The following is a 19795-nucleotide window of genomic DNA, read 5'->3' on the forward strand; positions in this document are numbered from 1 at the left end:
TTATGCTTAAACAGGTTCATGTGCATAAAAGAAACAATAGCACATTCAGTACAATAAAGAAAAGCATAATCTTCAGACACTTTATAGTCCAGTCATTTTAAGCCAAAATGGGGGTCAACCTTGCACAAATTGCAACAGAAGCAAACTCAACTGATTTTGTATCCTCAATATGTCCTGAGTAAGGGGGAAAAAAAACCCCGAAGAATCCCATTAGGGGAAAGTTTAGAAAAAGACCCAATATATATCCCATTCATACGCCTATTCATTCTTTTTCTCACGTGAAAAGGGTAAAATTTTTAACCTTTAGATATCATCATAAAAACCACTGAGTTGATTACTTACATCAAGACAAACAAAAAATGTATTACAAGTTTTTTGCAATTGTTTGTTAACATGGACAAATGGTGCATAATCTAATTACATATGTGCTAATTTGCATAAATACCCAAACAGATCTAAACATTGAGTATATCAGGTGAAAATGTCTTGTAGAATTTTGTTGACATATAACAGTAAACTATTTAATATTAAGGTCTGAATGGAACCCATTTAGGCTACCCATGAACACTAATGCAGGAAGAAGTACTTTATAAACCAGCCTTTATTAATTATTATTGCAGAGATGGGGTTTGGGGCTGGGTCAGTGGGGCTGGGGGATGAGTCTGAGGGAAGAACAGGAGACATGGGGTAAGGAGAATGCAGAAGACAAAAGGTAGGTGAAATAAAAAGTGTCTGGATCAAAAAATCTAATTACGTACACAATGCACTCAATGCCCAAACCCCATCTCTGCCATAATAATTAATAAAGGCTGGTTTATAAAGTACTTCTTCCTGCATTAGTGTTCATGGGTAGCCTAAATGGGTTCCATTCAGACCTTAATATTAAATAGTTTACTGTTATATGTCAACAAAATTCTACAAGACATTTTCACCTGATATACTCAATGTTTAGATCTGTTTGGGTATTTATGCAAATTAGCACATATGTAATTAGATTATGCACCATTTGTCCATGTTAACAAACAATTGCAAAAAACTTGTAATACATTTTTTGTTTGTCTTGATGTAAGTAATCAACTCAGTGATTTTCATGATGATATCTAAAGGTTAAAATTTTTACCCTTTTCACATGAGAAAAAGAATGAATAGGCGTATGAATGGGATATATATTGGGTCTTTTTCTAAACTTTCCCCTAATGGGATTCTTCGGGGCTTTTTTCCCCCTTACTCAGGACATAATTTGTGGATACAAAATCAGTTGAGTTTGCTTCTGTTGCAATTTGTTCAACCTTTTTTCATAAAATGACTGGACTATAGGGGGGTTCCACTGCAAGGAAAATAAATAAAAATGAAAATAAATAAATAAATAAATAAAGGAATGAATGAATAATTAAATAAATAAATAAATAAATGAATGTAGGAATGAACGAATGAATTAATGACTAAATGAATAAATGACTAAATGAATAAATGACTAAATGAATAAATGAATAAATGAATAAATGAATAAATGAATAAATGAATAAATGAATAAATGAATAAATGAATAAATGAATAAATGAATAAATGAATAAAATAAATAACTAACTTATTAAATAAATACAATTGAAGCGCACAAAATTTTACAAGGAAAATACTGCACGGAAAATAAATAAAAAATGAAAATAAATAAATAAATAAATAAAGGAATGAATAAATAAATAAATAAATAAACAAATTAATAATTAAATACATTAATGTAGGAATGAATAAATGAATAAATGAATAAATGAATAAATGAATAAATGAATAAATGAATAAATGAATAAATGAATAAATGAAATTGAAACGAAAAAAATCTTACAAGGAAAGAGACTCATACATTATTCTTTTAACAAGTTAAAGATGGTTTGAAACCGCTGCAAATCACACATTATTTTTATTTCAAATCCTATAGTATTTTTATTATTATTCTTTAAAAATAATAAACTTGGAAAAGTGCTTAGCCTCGAGCGACATCTAGTGGAAAGACTAATCCAGTTCACACAGGTGTCGACAACTGTAGTGAAACAACCACAGACTGTAAAAAAAGTAATAAAAATAATGATAATGAAAATAAACATTTTTAAAAAAAGAAACACGGGAAACAACCCGTGTTATTCTAAAGTATTTGAACAAACTGTATTCTCTCATTCCTCCAGTGCGGCAGGAGGCGCTACAGGCTCTCAGCAGCGCCACCCGGTTCCTCAAAATCTCTCCCATCCGCAATTTGATGATGTTTGAGCTTCTTTGAGCTTCTAAAACCGATGACAGTTTTTTATTAAACCAACAAATGCCCCAGAAGTGAGCGGACTTCTGTAGATCAACGATAAAGCGGTCGAGGAAGGCGCGAACATGTCGGCCAGCGCTGTTTATGTGTTAGATCTTAAGGGGAAGGTAAGATAACGGTTCACTAGCACCGAAGGCTAAAGCTAATCAACATCAAACATGAACGTGAGGGGATTTAAATATAATTATTCTCAGTGAAAACCAATAAACGGGTTCCCCTGATCTGAAACATTCGAAGGGTTTTAACAGTCGATCCTCATGTATTAGTAAATGAAACTGAGATTAAAGTAATTACAATTAAATTCCCCCTTCAAACAGCTGCTTATAAACTGATACATTTTTTATATTGGGACTCAGTCAAAAGTCAATTATTCTCAGTCACTAATTAATAAAGAGCAATTATTTGTCTCCATCCTTATACTTTAGTTTGTTTATTAAGATATAATTCATCTGTCACTTTTAAAAAGCATTATGAGTTGATATTTGCTTAAAATATGCTTTATAAATGCAGTTTTCGTTCTTGATAAATGCAATTTTGTGCTGATACAACCATGGTAATTGCAAAGTACATTAAATTATACTATAGTATTACCCAAATGCTATAGTATTACCATGCTACAATGTTCATGTAATGTAATGGTACATGTGCAAAAAAAAGAAAAGAACTATATAACTAACTGTATAACCATTGCACTTTTTTAGTGACATTAACATCTGTCTTTCTTTACATGAACAGTATTAGTGGAGTAAATATGACATCTTAATATAGTATACAAATCAAACAGCATATGATAATGATATGCTAATTGATAATTAAACATATTTCATTTTTCAGCTGATTCAGAGATCTAATTGTGATCTCTCTCTCTCTCTCTCTGTGTGTGTGTGTGTGTTCAGGTCCTGATCTGCCGTAATTACCGCGGGGATGTGGACATGTCTGAGATTGAGCACTTTATGAGCCTGCTGATGGATAAAGAAGAGGAGGGCACGCTGTCACCCATCCTGGCTCATGGTGGAGTTCGTTTCATGTGGATTAAACACAACAACCTGTACCGTATCCTTCCACACCGCAAACATGCAAACTGGACTGCAGCTTGTCACATGTAATAGTACGGAAGAGGATTAGGGCCAAGCAATAATAAAAAAATAAAACCATCTCGAGATTAAAGTCATTATAATGTGAAATTAAACTCGTTAAATTTCGAGAAAAAACTCTAAATACAATCTTGAGAATAAACTCATTAAATATCTTGAATAAAGTCGTTGTGTTTCGAGAAAAAACTCGTTAAATTTCGAGAAAAAACTCGAAATACAATCTTGAGAATAAACTCATTAAATATCTTGAATAAAGTCGTTGTGTTTCGAGAAAAAACTCGTTAAATTTCGACAAAAAACTCAAAATACAATCTTGAGAATAAACTCATTAAATATCTTGAATAAAGTCGTTGTGTTTCGAGAAAAAACTCGTTAAATTTCGAGAAAAAAGTCTAAATACAATCTTGAGAATAAACTCATTAAATATCGAGAATAAAGTGGGTGTGTTTCGAGAAAAAACTCGTTAAATTTCGAGAAAAAAGTCGAAATACAATCTTGAGAATAAACTCATTAAATATCGAGAATAAAGTCGTTGTGTTTCGAGAAAAAACTCGTTAAATTTCGAGAAAAAAGTCGAAATACAATCTTGAGAATAAACTCATTAAATATCTTGAATAAAGTCGTTGTGTTTCGAGAAAAAACTCGTTAAATTTCGAGAAAAAACTCGAAATACAATCTTGAGAATAAACTCATTAAATATTGAGAATAAAGTTGTTGTGTTTCGAGAAAAAACTCGTTAAATTTCGAGAAAAAAGTCGAAATACAATCTTGAGAATAAACTCATTAAATATCTTGAATAAAGTCGTTGTGTTTTGAGAAAAAACTCGTTAAATTTCGAGAAAAAACTCGAAATACAATCTTGAGAATAAACTCATTAAATATTGAGAATAAAGTCGTTGTGTTTCGAGAAAAAAATCGTTAAATTTCGAGGAAAAAGTGGAAATACAATCTTGAGAACTTTTTTCTCTAAATTTAACGAGTTTTTTCTCGAAACACAACGACTTTATTCTCGATATTTAATGAGTTTATTCTCAAGATTGTATTTAGACTTTTTTTCTCGAAATTTAACGAGTTTAATTTCGCATTATAATGACTTCAATCTCATTATGGTTTTATTTTTGTATTATTGCTTGGCCCTAATCCTCTTCCGTAGTAATAGAGTGTAAAAGTAGACTTAAAAGTAAAACAAAGCATTGCGTGTGAAATCAAGAAAGTCTTCTTGTGCTTTTATACTAATGCATATTTCACCATAAACTTCTATTATTATTATTATTTCATCTTATAGTCAACGACTTGTCAATATTTTTATATTCTACCATATGTATGTATGTATGATTTGCATTGCTTCATAGGGTTTCACTGGCATTTGTGGCTTAAAATGTCCTTAAGTCAAGTGTAATGTTTTATGAAATTGAATGAAATCAAAATTAACAGTCCTTTTTGGTTTTTATGGAATATTGCAGTATTTATTATATCTCAATATTTACCAAATAAGTGATTATGATTTTTGCATTAATTAAGCTGCCCTATTAACGTATAAGTATGACACGGATAGTTCCAGCTTTTAGATCTGGATCACTGGATGAGCCACAATGTACAAATTACAAAAACTGTTATACGAATAATTAATAATTTTATTGTTTAATTGTCTCTTTTAGTCATGTTTTGTCTCTTAACCTGCTGACACACAGTTGTTGCAACATCCAAAAAGAATGCTTGTGTCTCCCTGGTTTTCTCCTTCCTCTACAAAATTGTTCAGGTGAATTGTACATTTCTTTTTTGGCATAAAGTGATTTCTCACCGTATTGGACGATTTCTGGGTTGGACCATAATTATTAGGGCCAATAGAGTGGCATTAACACTAGGGGGCGCTAACACCTCTGTTAATCAGCCGACACTGATAATCATCTCAAAATCAGCTTCATTTAAATATTGTTTTATCATTGCATACTACATTTCATGATCACTTGCTTTATTCTCACTGGTGTTTGATTGGTCTGTTTCTCAGGTTTTCTCTGAGTACTTTAAGGAGCTGGAGGAGGAGAGTATCAGAGATAACTTTGTCATTATCTACGAGCTGCTGGATGAACTCATGGACTTTGGATATCCTCAAACTACAGACAGCAAGATCCTTCAGGAGTGAGTTAGTTTTTGATTTGCTTTTATGAAGCATTAAAGGAACAGCAACTCAAAACTAACAGTTCTATCACCATATACTCGCCCTCAAGCCATATGACTGACATTCAATGGAAAGTCTTTTTTAATCATTATTGTGCCCCTATTATTCTATTTTAATAGTTCCTAGTTTTGTTTTGTAGTCTCCTACAACAGGTTTACATGCATCAAATGTCAAAAACTATACTTTATTTGTTGCATCAGCTCTTTTATTACAGTGTCTGGAAAGGTTCGATCAAAGATTCAGTCTTTCTAAAATCCGCCTTTGTGAGAGCTTACTCTGCTCTGATTGGTCAGATGGCTCAGTCTGCTGTGATTGGTCTACTCTGCTCTGATTGGTCAGGTGGCCCAGTCTGCTGTGATTGGTCTACTCTGCTCTGATTGGTCAGATGGCCCAGTCTGCTGTGATTGGTCTACTCTGCTCTGATTGGTCAGATGGCCCAGTCTGTTGTGATTGGTCTACTCTGCTCTGATTGGTCAGATGGCCCAGTCTGTTGTGATTGGTCTACTCTGCTCTGATTGGTCAGATGGCCCAGTCTGTTGTGATTGGTCTACTCTGCTCTGATTGGTCAGATGGCCCAGTCTGTTGTGATTGGTCTACTCTGCTCTGATTGGTCAGATGGCCCAGTCTACTGTGATTGGTCTACTCTGCTCTGATTGGTCAGATGGCCCAGTCTGTTGTGATTGGATCTACTCTGCTCTGATTGGTCAGATGGCCCAGTCTACTGTGATTGGATCTACTCTGCTCTGATTGGTCAGATGGCCCAGTCTACTGTGATTGGTTGGAAACTAAACACTCATTAGCATATTTGGAAATATCCACCAAAATGGATTTGCTTTGGCAGCAGAAAACAGCGTCATTTTGACATGAACGACACGAACCAAACTCTTCCTGTCTCAGATAAACTACAATGTTTGAGGGTGGGGCAAAGAGACTAGGGCTGCAACAAACGATTATTTTGATAATCGATTAATCTAACGATTATTAGAACGATTAATCGACTAATCGTCGATTATTTCGCAGACTAATCAGTAAGTTTGGAACGATTATTCAGCTTTTCCAATTAGTTAAAACATTGAGTTATACATATTCTAACTATAATATAAAAAAAGAAAATCACTTCAGCTTTTGAAATAGTTGTTTTAATGAACTTTGAGCCAACTAAACAGGTCATTCTCTTTAAGTTTTCAGATTTCGGTCCAACTCAAATCACACACAAATCCTCTCTAAGCATTGTTTAATAGGCCCACTGCTTTTCTTAGAACTGAAACAGAAAAAGGGACATTTACTTCAGGACACAAAGAATGGTAAAATATTAATCTGCAAACAATTATTATAATTATAAAATTACAATCTTTTTTTACATGACAATTGAGCTGACAGAGACGTTCTCATTCCCTTTTAATTTATAGTATGATAAAGTGACTGCCGTGATATTCTTCCTATATCATAGGAAGGATATAACATCTCGTTTTGTAAGTCTTCATGATTATTGAACAAAATACAGGCAAGTGATAAGACTATAATAATACCTAATATACTAATAGTGTTACAATAATAAAAACAGCCCTGACTCCTAAGCTCGATCAAGCTTTATTCTATACAAAATAAGTCATCACATTACTGTAATTATATTACTATTGATAATATTATTACTATTATTAGTAGTATTGCATTCTCTAATAAAGAGAGATTTGCCGCTGGTGGTTAGTTAGCTCCAGCTGGAGAACACTCACTTCTCACCGGCTCCTCTTTTGCCGGGATGTTTCCTCTTGCACCCCAACATTGCACACGACAGCATTCTTGATTTGAAGGTTTGTGAAACTTTCCCAAACCTAAACCTTGCTAGTTCGGATTCGTTTGCACTGTCATAATTCGCGCTGTTTTCTCTTCTACCGCAATAGCATTTGTAAGGGCTGCACTACACTCTAGCGCTACAGCGCCGTAGCGTTCAAATCGCGGGATTGCAGGCCCTTACATTAGGTCACGTGAGATCAAACGACTACTCGACAACAAAGATATTTGTCGACAAATTTTTATTGTCGACGTTGTCGACAACGTCGACTAATCGTTGCAGCCCTAAAAGAGACGCTGTTCTCCGGCAAAGGCAAAGGCTGCCATTATGCTAATTTCTTACAAACCTATGCAAGTTCAGCAGAAAATTAAACAGGAATTACTAACGACTCGTTTCAGGCAGTTCAGAATCGATTCTTTCTTTTGGGAGACAATAACTCTATTTATCTGCACTTTGTGCTTTGAAAGTTTTACATTTACATTCACAAACAGCTCTTATTACATCTGAAAATCTGAAAAGGCATAATAGCAACTTTCATAAATTTCATAATAGCAACTTTTTTTTAAAGTTGTACTTCAAGTGAGATAATGTAATATGTGTCTCAATACTGGAATAATTCCAGGCCTTTCTCTGATCCAGCAGCTATCACCCAGTCTCACATTTTTGCAGTAATTTCCAGCCGTGTGTTCATTTTGCCCATGTCATTGTGTGTGTCGATACACAGATACATTACTCAGGAAGGTCACAAGCTGGACACAGGAGCTCCACGACCCCCTGCGACTGTAACCAACGCCGTCTCCTGGAGGTCCGAGGGCATCAAGTACAGGAAGAACGAGGTTTTCCTGGACGTCATCGAGTCTGTCAACCTCCTGGTATGTTTTTAGAAACACCTCCTTTCTTAGATGTCTCTAGACATGCTCAAAATAAACACAGGAATCCATCATAACAAACAGGACGCAGTTACGTCTCTGTCACTGTGCTTCAGTTGTGTAAAATGATGAACCTGCTGTTTTTATAAAGGGTTTAACACTTTTTAGCTGGATCACAATAACATGTTTAAAGCGGTACAGGTCAAGAACTTAAGGAATGAGATGAACCGTGTTAACTGATAGGGCTGTTGAAAGCAAAATAATTGAGAGAGTGTTTTTTGTACCGCATTTCTTTTTGCAGTGATTCTCTCGTTTTATCTTGTGTTTTTAGAAGTGTTTAGTAGTTTTCAGTAGATTGTATAAGGGCACTATAATATAGTTGATCTTATTTTGTTTATTGATGTATTTATTTTGATTAAGGCAGGGCAACGATTAATCGCATCCAAAATAAAAGTTTGTGTTTACATAATATGTGTGTGTACTGTGTATAATTATTTTGTATTTATAAATACACACACATGCATGTATATATTTAAGAAATATTTGCATGTATATACTGCATATATATTTATATTATATATAAATATTTTATATATAAATAAAACATTTTTCTTAAATATATACATGCATGTGTGTGTGTATTTATATATACAAAATAATTATACACAGTACACACACATATATTATGTAAACACAAACTTTTATTTTGGATGCGATTAATCGTTGCACAGTCCTAATTTTGAAACGTAATTTTTTTTAATTATATGTAAATATGTTTGCACCAGCTCTGCGTTTCAGCCCTCCAGTAAAGTAATGTCACATTAATTTTATACAATAGATTGCTTTAAAGCGAGCAGCTTTACAGTATTAAACATGAAAAAACTGTTTCAGTATCGCTTTTGATTAGAATTGCAACACTATAAACGTTATAAAGCAGCTCTCCAGTGTATTTGTTTTTGCCCGTGGACATGTGACCTCGACGGACTGAACACAAGAAATGAACCGGAGAAGATTTCCATGCCAAAGAAGGCGGAGCCTCAGAGCCACACCCACCTATAACGTAGTTCGAAGGTGTTTACCAGCTAGAGTGAACTTGTCCAGAAAATTAGCTTTGGCAAGCGCTGTTTTGAACTCCAACTCCAAGCGAACTTGGATTTTTGTGTGAAACGACGACACACCAGTTAAGTGTTTGACACTGCTGACTCATGGGTGCTGATCTTTCTCCAGGTCAGCGCGAATGGTAACGTCCTTCGCAGTGAGATCGTTGGCTCCATTAAGATGAGAGTGTTCCTCTCGGGAATGCCAGAGCTGCGTTTGGGTCTGAATGACAAGGTTCTGTTCGAGAACACTGGCCGTGAGTCCATTCCCCCATACAGATGCTAATGAAATCAGTAGGGATGCACCGATATGAAAATTTTGTCCGATAACGATAATTCTTTATTAGGGGTGTAACAGTTTACAAAATTCACGGTTCGGTTCGATACGTTACACTTGTGTCACGGTTCGGTACGTTTTCGATATAGTATAAAGAAAGAAATGCCAGAGAAATTTCCTTTATTTAATTTTTTTCGATATTTTTTTTACTTTGAGCAATGATGGAGCTATACTTGACTTTTCTTAGAGCATATAAAACAAAACGGCTCCTTGGACAAAATGAAATGTAATATTGTAGTAGTTATAAACAAAGGTTTATTTTAGTTCAGATTAACATTTGAGGGCAGCAATTGTATTCATAATGTCGAAATAAAACCGACGTAATGTTACTTGAAAGCATTATAGCCCACGATTCCTGCCAAACTCCCATGGTTACAGTTAGTGTTGTTACTACAGTAAACCCATGGTGAATGTTGCTGATCTGTGGACACTGGAGTTCATTCATGGCACAATGTTTCTCCTGGTTTCCACGTCAGCGCTGTTTGATCCGTTAATAACGGAGAAATGTGAATGTTTCTCACTAGATCTCGCAGCGATGTTAGTACTTCAGTGGCGAATTCAAATGCTTTCTTTACTGTATTTGGCTGTGTAGTGACAGTGCTGATGATGAAGATCGGCTCGCGCTGCATTGGTCCAAACTGATAAACGGTCCGTCAAACACAATAACGAGTAGTTTAGATTCGTCCGCTTACATTACATTTGCCATTTGATGTTGTGGTCACGCCAGCGTCTCTTACATTATGAGCGCGCTTGCCACGCGCGACGCGCCTACATTTGAAATAACGAAATTTTGGTCGGCAGGAAAAATGGTCCAACGAACCGTTCGGTTTAAAAATGCGTACCGAAAACCGAACCGAAAGCCTCGTACCGAACAGTTCAATACAAATACGTGTATCGTTACACCCCTATTCTTTATATTTGAGAGCCGATAACCGATATATTGGCTGATAAATCTAAATCCAAATTTTTATATAATTTTTGAGAGCCTGATTACAAAAACAAAAGTCTCACCATTAAAAGCCATGTCCTTAGCATACTGTTCTCATTATAATATTATGTAGCTAATATGACACTTAACTGTGTTTTCCTTTTTTTTAAGTGATTCCAATCATATTTAAGCAATTCAAAAGCATCATGGCGAACAGTGCACATCTGAAGTGTCTCAGCTAAAGGAAATAATCCATTATTATCACTATCAGCTTTAATATATCGGACAAATTTTCTTATCGGACCGATAACAATAACATTATAGATGAACATAAATCGGCCGATAACGATATGGTGCATCCCTAGAAATCAGTATTTTGTGGCTTTTATTCCATATGTATTTTCTTTATATGCTAGTGTAATCCAATAAAATGTAACATTACATTTATATTATTCAGCTGTATTTGCTTAGAATTTATAAATGAAGGTTTAGATACATATTTAACAAAGGTTTTACATTTATATAGCACCAAAAAGCCTAACGCCGAGCTTCAGAAACTGGGCTTTACTGTGAATTTTCCAGCTGAGGTGTGTGTTTTAGTCGTTTGTTCGATCATGCTTCTCTTCTTCAGGTGGTAAGAGTAAATCAGTGGAGTTGGAGGATGTGAAGTTTCATCAGTGTGTGCGTTTGTCTCGATTTGAGAACGATCGCACCATCTCGTTCATTCCTCCGGACGGAGAGTTTGAGCTGATGTCCTACCGCCTCAACACGCATGTGAGAGTCTTAACTCATTCAAACTTATTAAATTCAATCTCCGTTTTGGGATTTTGGGCTATTTTGCTTCTATATAGGGTGTTGTTTCATATTAGTGGAACAAAAACATCCAAAACAAACCTTTGAGTGTATATTTTATTGTAGTCTGTAGATTACAGTTACAATGCATTTCTTTAAAGGACATTTTTTTCCAAATGAGTCAGAAATCTCCACTTCACCAGCTTTACATACACCAAACATTACATTTTTAACTTTACAGTTATGTATTCTGACAGTTTTTACAGACACGTTTGTTTATATATTGTTTGTTTGTTCATATATCAACACTTTTTCTGGCTTCTGGCTTTTTCCAATGTTCTTTTTTATTTATTTATTTATTTATTTATTTTTATGGCAAGTTAACAAAACATTGTAGTTTATACAAGATAAAAGATCAGTGAATTATATACACATACAAAAGGAAGAAAGACGTACATTGAGCACACACAAAGTAAACAAAACAAAAACAAACAAAAACACGACAAAAAAAAACAGCTAAATATAAATACATCGATCTAGTGATGTATGCAGGTACATTGGTAAGTTTAAGCAATGGGATATTTTAGAGATATAGATAGAAGCAATATTGAGAGATTCATAGTAATTGTAATGTTCAAATCTATGCAAATTAGTGCGTATTTAAATAGATAAAGCAGCATTTGCATATTTAAACATATTTTTGCAATTCTTAATGTAATCAATCAACTGGGGAAGTATGATATATCTATTAGTTATTGTTCAAATTCATATTTATTTTAGTGCTGTCAATCGATAAACAAAAAACTACTAATTAATTGCAGATTTTTTTAAATATTTTTTTTTTCCCTGTGTGAACAGGTGAAGCCGCTGATCTGGATCGAGTCTGTGATTGAGAAGCATTCGCACAGCAGAATCGAGTACATGATCAAAGTGAGAACACATCCATCTATGTGAACTTCGGTTGCTTTTATGCCGACACACAGCATCTGAATTGACCCTCATGTTTCGTCTCTTTTACTGTAAGGCCAAATCTCAGTTTAAACGACGATCCACTGCCAACAATGTGGAGATTCATATTCCCGTCCCGACCGACGCAGACTCGCCCAAGTTTAAGACCACAGTGGGCAGCGTGAAGTGGGTCCCGGAAAACAGCGAGATTGTTTGGTCCATCAAGTCTTTCCCTGTAAGAAAATGCATGCAGTCTGTTGTGCTATTATACTTTAAAGGGGTGGTTCATGATTTTGGACATCGGACCTCATTTCCAAGTTAGCCTGTGTGTTATTTATCAGTGGAGACAGTTTTAAAAAAATTTCATCCAGTCATTCCAGTTGCATAGTTCGGCGTTATAATTGATCTGCTTTTGGTGTACTGTGGAGTGGGTAAAACTGTTTTTAATGGCAGGCTAGCAGTTAGCGTTGACTCGTGCTAGCCTAGCACCGGCGAACTATGCAACTGGAACGACTGGATGACATTTTTTGAAAACTGTCTCCACTGATAAATAACACACAGGCTAACTTGGAAATGAGGCCCGATATCCAAAATCCTGAACCACCCCTTTAATAACTACTACTAGCTGAGGAGTGAAAGTAATATTAGCACTGCAGAAACTCGTGTGTGTGTGTGTCTCAGGGAGGTAAGGAGTACCTGATGAGGGCTCATTTCGGGCTTCCCAGTGTGGAGGCGGAGGACAAAGAGGGAAAACCACCGATCAGTGTGAAGTTTGAGATTCCCTATTTCACCACTTCTGGAATACAGGTAATTAACCATCACGTTAGCTACGCTTCCGTCCAAAGTTGCAAATTTAACTGATGCGGAAAATTGCATAAGACATCTGGATATATAAAGCACCATTTCAATCCCATGTGTTCAAGAGAACAAAATCATTCCTGGGACATTAGTGCAAAATATCAAATAAAAATGGAAGTTGCTGCAGTTTGGGAAGAAACTGGCTTTTTTCATTCATCGTAAATGACTTGCGAGCTCGCAGATGTACATGGAATAAATAAATATGTTACGTAAAAAGTAGGGTAACACTAATGTTAGCTAATGAACCTTATTGTAATGTATTAACTAACATGAACTAACAATGAATGAGAAATACATGTTACAGTATTTATTCATCTTTGTGGTAACACTTTACTTGAAGGGGTGTGCATAAGACTGACATGACACCTTCATAATCATGACATGACACATGTCAGGAGGTTTCATGCATGTTTATGACAACTGTCATTAAGTGTCATTCACTCAATTATGACATTTTTATTGCAAATATGACATTGTTTGAGATGTCTTTGTTATGACACCTTGACATAAACCAATACATCATAACCGGTCAGTGTCTTTGTCATGACAACTTGACATTACTAAGACAACACAACCTGTCATAAACATGACATAGCGGATTAATCATCAAACTTCAGAAACCACTTAGCTTTATGGGTTAACATTACATTAAACTGTCATGTGGTTGGTTTTGACATTAGCTGTCATAAGGCCATTTTAATGACAAATTCAATTTGTACCACTGTAGTTGAGGTCAAGAAATTATTCATGACACAGTTATAATGGCCTCATGACAGCCAATGTCAAAACCAGCAAACACATGACAGTTTAATGTAATGTTAACCCATAAAGCTAAGTGGTTTCTTAAGTTTGATAATTAATCTGCTATGTCATGTTTATGACAGGTTGTGTTGTCTTAGTAATGTCAAGTTGTCATGACAAAGACACTGACAGGTTATGATGTATTGGTTTATGTCAAGGTGTCATAACAAAGACATCTCAAACAATGTCATATTTGCAATAAAAATGTCATAATTGAGCGAATGACACTTAATGACAGTTGTCATAAACATGCATGAAACCTCCTTCATATTCATGACATGTGTCATGTCATGATTATGAAGGTGTCATGTCAGTCTTATGCACACCCCTTCAAGTAAAGTATTACCATCTTTGTTAATATTAGTTAATAAAAATACAGCTGTTCATGTTAGTTCACAGTGCATTAACTAATGTTAACAAATACAACCTTTGATTTTAATAATGTACAAGTAAATTTTATTATTATTAACTAAGATTAATAAATGCTGAAGAAGTATTGGTCATTCTTAGTTAATGTTACAGGGTTCCCACTGGTCCTTGAAATCCTTGAAAGTTAGTGAATCTAAAAAAAAAAAAAAAAATTCAAGGCCCTGGAAAGTTTTCTAAAACAAACATAATAGATACAAGTCCTTGAAAGTGCTTGAATTAATTTTTTGCAAGAAGTTTTCTGGAAAAAATTCCATATTATTCCCTCCAGTCCGCTGTGCTATTTCGCCAACACTTCGTGGCCTATGCACACTAGCTTGCTTGATTTACGTTAGTTGCGGGCATTTACGCGTTACGTTAAAGGAGTAGTTCACTTTAAAATGAAAGTAAGCCCATAATTTACTCCCCCTCAAGCCATCCTAGCCTTTATATAGGGAGCTATACAGTTGGTTACAGGACATTACACAAGTTTGGTTTTTTTACGCCTCCAAATAGCACTTTTATCACTTCAAAAAATTTATTTTAAAGGCCTCCACTTTATTTTAATGTGAAATATTGCATTTATTGAAAAAAAAATATTGAAAAAAATTAGTTCTAATGGAAAAAATAGCTAATAAAAAATGTATAAATATTGCATAGTATCATAAAATCCCTTCAAAATTCTGAATAATATAATAAAAAAAATATTATTGAACAAAAATATAATACATTGGTTTTCCTAGGAAAAAAAAGAAGCCTATATTTCAAGGCTTCAGTCACTTGACTGCGACGGAGCCAAGTGTGACCCCTAAAAGAAGAGGTCCTTGAACTTGAGGGTATTTGACCTGGAAAGATCTTGAAAGGTCCTTGAATTTCAGGTTATCCAAGGTGAGGGAACCCTCAGTTAACTAATGAACCTTATTGTAAAGTGTTACCAAAAGTAGCTCCGGTATTTTAGTGTAAATTCAAAAAGCATCACCTTTACTTGTTACGTCCAAACGTAATGCTGACGCATTTGTAAAGCATTACATCTTTAACAAAAAATATTTAATCATGATTAAATGTGTTTCTGATGAATATGTCAGTTTTCAGAGAGTAATCTGCCTCACCTGAGCAGATTTCCGTTGTCATCATCATGATACGCTTCATGTGTTTGACATAAGGTGGCGCTGCTGACTGTTTAGTTGATGAATTGGTATTTTCCCAGAATCTGAACAGCTCAGGTTGTGGCTGATCAAATGTGTGCTGCTTTTTCCTTTCACGCTGATAGATGGCGCTATGAATCTGTATTTTGAAGGATTTATACACTGAAAGTGACAATCAAGTTTTTTTGTAATACAATAATACATGTTTGATTACCAAAATCACACACCCTCTTATTGAGAATACATTCCGCTTCATTACTATTCTATGATTAACTCTCAAGACTAACAAAATAGCATGCTGTTGATTTTTATCTCTGTGTTGAGCAATGTTATCTTGATGAAATGCTCTTCTTTAGGAAACCTTGGTATTGTCTGTGTACACTTTCCACATCTTGGCAAATCTGTGGTGGAATGAGTTCAAATACGGCAACCAAGTAAAAGCGATAGTTCACCTTAAAAATTTAAATTCTGTTATCAATTACTTACTCGTGTCATTGTTCATTTTTGAAAAACAAATGGAGAAACCGGAGAGATTTTTGTCCATTCACCTAAAACTCTGATGCTTAAAGTACATAAAGAGATCGGCAAAGAAATCCTGGCGTAATCCTAGTCTTTTCATGATTAACAGATTTAATTTAGGCTTTTATTCACAAATAAAGATTGATCAAGGCACACAGAGCACTCAAATATGATCAAACATGCAACGGAGAGACAGAAGGTTTCATTAAAAATATCTTCATTTGTGTTTTGAAGATGACTGAAAGTCTTATGATTTTGTACCGACCTGAAGATGAGTAAATGATGACAGAATTAACTATTTTTGGTGAACAAAATCCCTTTAGAGGATCTATACTCTTTGTCACGCTAATTTTTTTGGGAGTGTAAATGAGGATTAGATGTTTTTATCTCTGCTGTTGGTCTGACACAACATTGAAAATGTCTTTTCAACACAAATTCCTGGACACAGAAGTCTCTGGTGAACGTGTTGTGAAATCTGAATGTGCATCTATCCTACACTGCATCGTTTTCATTCATGAAAAAGTAAATATGGCGTTTGACACCAGTGTTGTTAACTAAAACTATTAAAAAACATTTTTTTTATTCATTAAAATAAAGCTGAAATAAAATATAAATATTAGATGAAAAGTGTTGCCTTCGGTGTCTCACTAAAATAAATTAAATTTTTTGTTACTTAAGTTACATTTAATAAAAATGAAAGCTAAATAAATACAAAAATTAATAAGAAAAAGCATGTAACAAATGTATACATAAAATTAAAACTAATTCAAAAGTATTAATAAATATATTAATACATAAATATCACTGTAGTGTACTCCAGTTGTATTGGTCAATGACAGCAGAATATTTTATTAATATGTTCTGCTTTAAAATTCATAAAATCCAAAATTGTTCACCCAAAAATTCAAATTGTGTCATGTTTTTTCAAACCTGTATGTTTTTTTCTTGCAGATTTTATCTTGACTTACTTTCTTGCTGAACACAAAAGACATTTTAAAAATGTTAAGTGAAAAGTGTTTTTGTCCATACAGGGAAAGCCAATGGGGTCCAATGTAGTTTTTGTTTCATTGTATGGACAAAAACATAAACATTCTTTAAAATATCTTCTTTTGTGTGCACAGACCAACACGTGGGTGTAGAAATTATGTCAGATCTCTGGGTGAAGTATCCCTTAAATCAGTTCAGAGAATCATTATCATGATTGTGGGTTTTTGTTTCATTAGAATAAACCGTTTAAGTTGCTTGCTGTTGGAGCAGCAAAGCTGTGTGTGTGTGTTGTGGCTGTGACAGTGTCCTGATCCAGACAGTGGCGGCCGGTCAAAGCCAGGACAGACAGAACAGAACCGCAGCTCCTGCTGAATCTCGTGTTTTAGCAGACGGTGTGTTTATTTGTTACGGTCAGTCGTGTGTTTCTCAGGCCTCAGCAGTTTTTCAAGGCGGGCAGAGAAGACGACAACTGGATAGGAGTAGAGTTGAGCTGTAAGAGTGTGTGTGGGACGTGTTTGAGGAAACTTTCTCCTGCAAACAATTTGATGCTTGTTGATCTGAAGATGTTTCTCAAACAGAAGTTGTACACTACAGTTTTGGATTGAGCTGGATTCAAAATCATGTTTTCAGATTTTAAATGTGCCGAAATTAAAGATGTTTATTTGTTTTGTTCAGTTTGAATGAATGCATTCAGGTTCTCTTTTTCAGAAAGAAATCAAAATAATGATACGAGTCCTACAAATCTCCATGATTGTCTGGACTCTAAATTGGGCTTGGATCGGATCTCTCCTTCAGTTTGCATTGGTCCGCCAGGTAGGGCTGCACAATTAATCGTAATAAAACCGATATCGCAAGATGAATATTAACACTGCGTGTTTCATAGTGAAGCGTGGCACTGTGTTGATTCACACGCGAGCAGCTCCTGTTTTCAGTGTCTCAGAGCGGCGGCTCTTATCTCTGATGACGTGTTTACATTTGTTCTTGTTTGAGAAGCCGTTTCACACGGATGTACGTCACAATTTAGAAGACAAGATTATTGCAACTTCCGTTTCATGCCTTCCCTGCGGTTTTCCGTTAAAATAAGGCCTTGTCCACACGGACGCAGGTATTTTTATAACCGGAGTTTAAAAAAAAAAAGTCCACGCATGCTCGGTTTAAAAAAAAAATCTCCGTCTACATGAAAACGCAAAAACACACTATCAAGCGCTGTCAAAAGCATGCCACACCAGCAGGCGGCGATATAACCCTAACCGTAAAGCCACGTTGGCCGATCGGAAGCCTAACAGAAAGTTATTACCGGTTCCGGTAGGCGGATAACGGCGCACACTCTGACGTCGCAAGGCAAAAACCCCGGTTTTACTGTCTACACGACAACACTGTAACCGCCGTTTCTGAAAATCCTCACCCTGGCAGGGGTTTTCAAAAATGTTCGGTTTCAGTGTCCTGATACTGCGTTTCCGTGTGGACGAACGGCCCGAACCGCGTAAAAAAAAGTCACGGTTATAAAAATACCCATGTCTGTGTGGACAAGGCCTAAGTTCCATGGGTTAACGTTTGAAAATGGAGAAATTAAGAGCGCCTTTATTATTATTTGTTTATTAATTATGCTTTCTATTATAATATTAATATAAAATGTATTGTTATATATTATAATTATTTAACTTTTCTTAAATACTCATTTTTTATTTTACAGTGGAATATTAGTGTACTAATATAGTAATATTTCTTTGTTTGGTAATAATAGTCTAATTGCTATAGTAATAATTCAAATTATAATATGTATTATAATAATAATACATATTTTTCTCATTATTTTTTTGTTATAGGCAAGGCAAGTTTATTTATATAGCACATTTCATACACAATGGTAATTCAAAGTGCTTTACATAGAGGAAATTAAAATAATTAAAAGAAATAATTAACAGTTTAGAATAAAAAATAAAATGCAGTACAAACAGTGGCACAGTGTTCATTCAGTAAATGCACAGCTAAACAGATGATTATACCAATAATAATATATAATCGCAAATATTGCCAAATTGTGCAGCCCTACAAACAACCATTGGAAACCAGAATTGTTTTAAATCTCATTTTAAAGTGCAGTTGCAATTTTTATGAGAAAAAAAATTAAATTTGATTTTTTTCCCCAAAAAAAATTTGCAGCAGGTGAAATTTGTGTATTTGACCTCTACAGCACCAGCACAACACACACGATTTGAGGAGTACAAACTTTGCTCTCTTTCTTTCCCCATTGCAGATGCTTGATCTCTTATATAATGCCGTTAAGCATGTGTGGTGTTGTTGTAGGCGTTTACGGGTCAGTAACGTGTGCTGACTGATGGCCGTTGAGTTGCAGGTGTCATTCTTAAAGCGCGTGGAGTGATGAAGTGCTCTTTAAAGGAGAAATTCCTCCTTCAGTTCCCACAGATGATAGATGTATTCTCCGGAGGCGTGGAGGGCCTGAGAGACACTGTAAATGTTCAAACAAACAAAACAGACTTGAAATATATTCTTGTTTGTTTTCTTAGATCAGGGAAAAGTGTATTCCAGGTTAAAAACAGTCTCGATTACCACCAAAAATAGTTTAGCATCATCTCTCAGTTTGGTAGAAATAAAGCAAATGCACTGTAATACGCAAATAAACTATTCGAAAATGCTGCTTGAAAGCTAAAAACCACATTACATATGCTTACGTGAGTATTTATTCTGTTAAAATGTTATAGCTGATCTTTTAAA

At 34.9% G+C, this 19795-nt stretch overlaps 1 protein-coding gene across 1 annotated transcript in view; it reads left to right on the top strand.

The window, feature by feature from the left end:
- Positions 1-2211: 2211 nt before the first annotated feature.
- Positions 2212-19795, top strand: part of ap1m1 (adaptor related protein complex 1 subunit mu 1) — a 28305-nt gene continuing 10721 nt past the window's right edge. The window contains exons 1-10 of the mRNA XM_056271629.1: positions 2212-2415; positions 3205-3361; positions 5094-5161; positions 5411-5541; positions 8098-8245; positions 9470-9596; positions 11236-11378; positions 12255-12326; positions 12421-12579; positions 13026-13151. Of these exons, the coding sequence (XP_056127604.1) occupies positions 2374-2415; positions 3205-3361; positions 5094-5161; positions 5411-5541; positions 8098-8245; positions 9470-9596; positions 11236-11378; positions 12255-12326; positions 12421-12579; positions 13026-13151 (1173 nt within the window). The 5' untranslated portion in view covers positions 2212-2373. The remainder of the gene's footprint in view (positions 2416-3204; positions 3362-5093; positions 5162-5410; positions 5542-8097; positions 8246-9469; positions 9597-11235; positions 11379-12254; positions 12327-12420; positions 12580-13025; positions 13152-19795) is intronic.

The sequence above is a fragment of the Rhinichthys klamathensis genome, unplaced genomic scaffold, assembly GCF_029890125.1.
Source record: "Rhinichthys klamathensis goyatoka isolate OS25496 unplaced genomic scaffold, OSU_Roscu_1.1 h1tg000323l_1, whole genome shotgun sequence".
In the NCBI taxonomy this organism is placed as follows: Eukaryota; Metazoa; Chordata; class Actinopteri; order Cypriniformes; family Leuciscidae; genus Rhinichthys; species Rhinichthys klamathensis.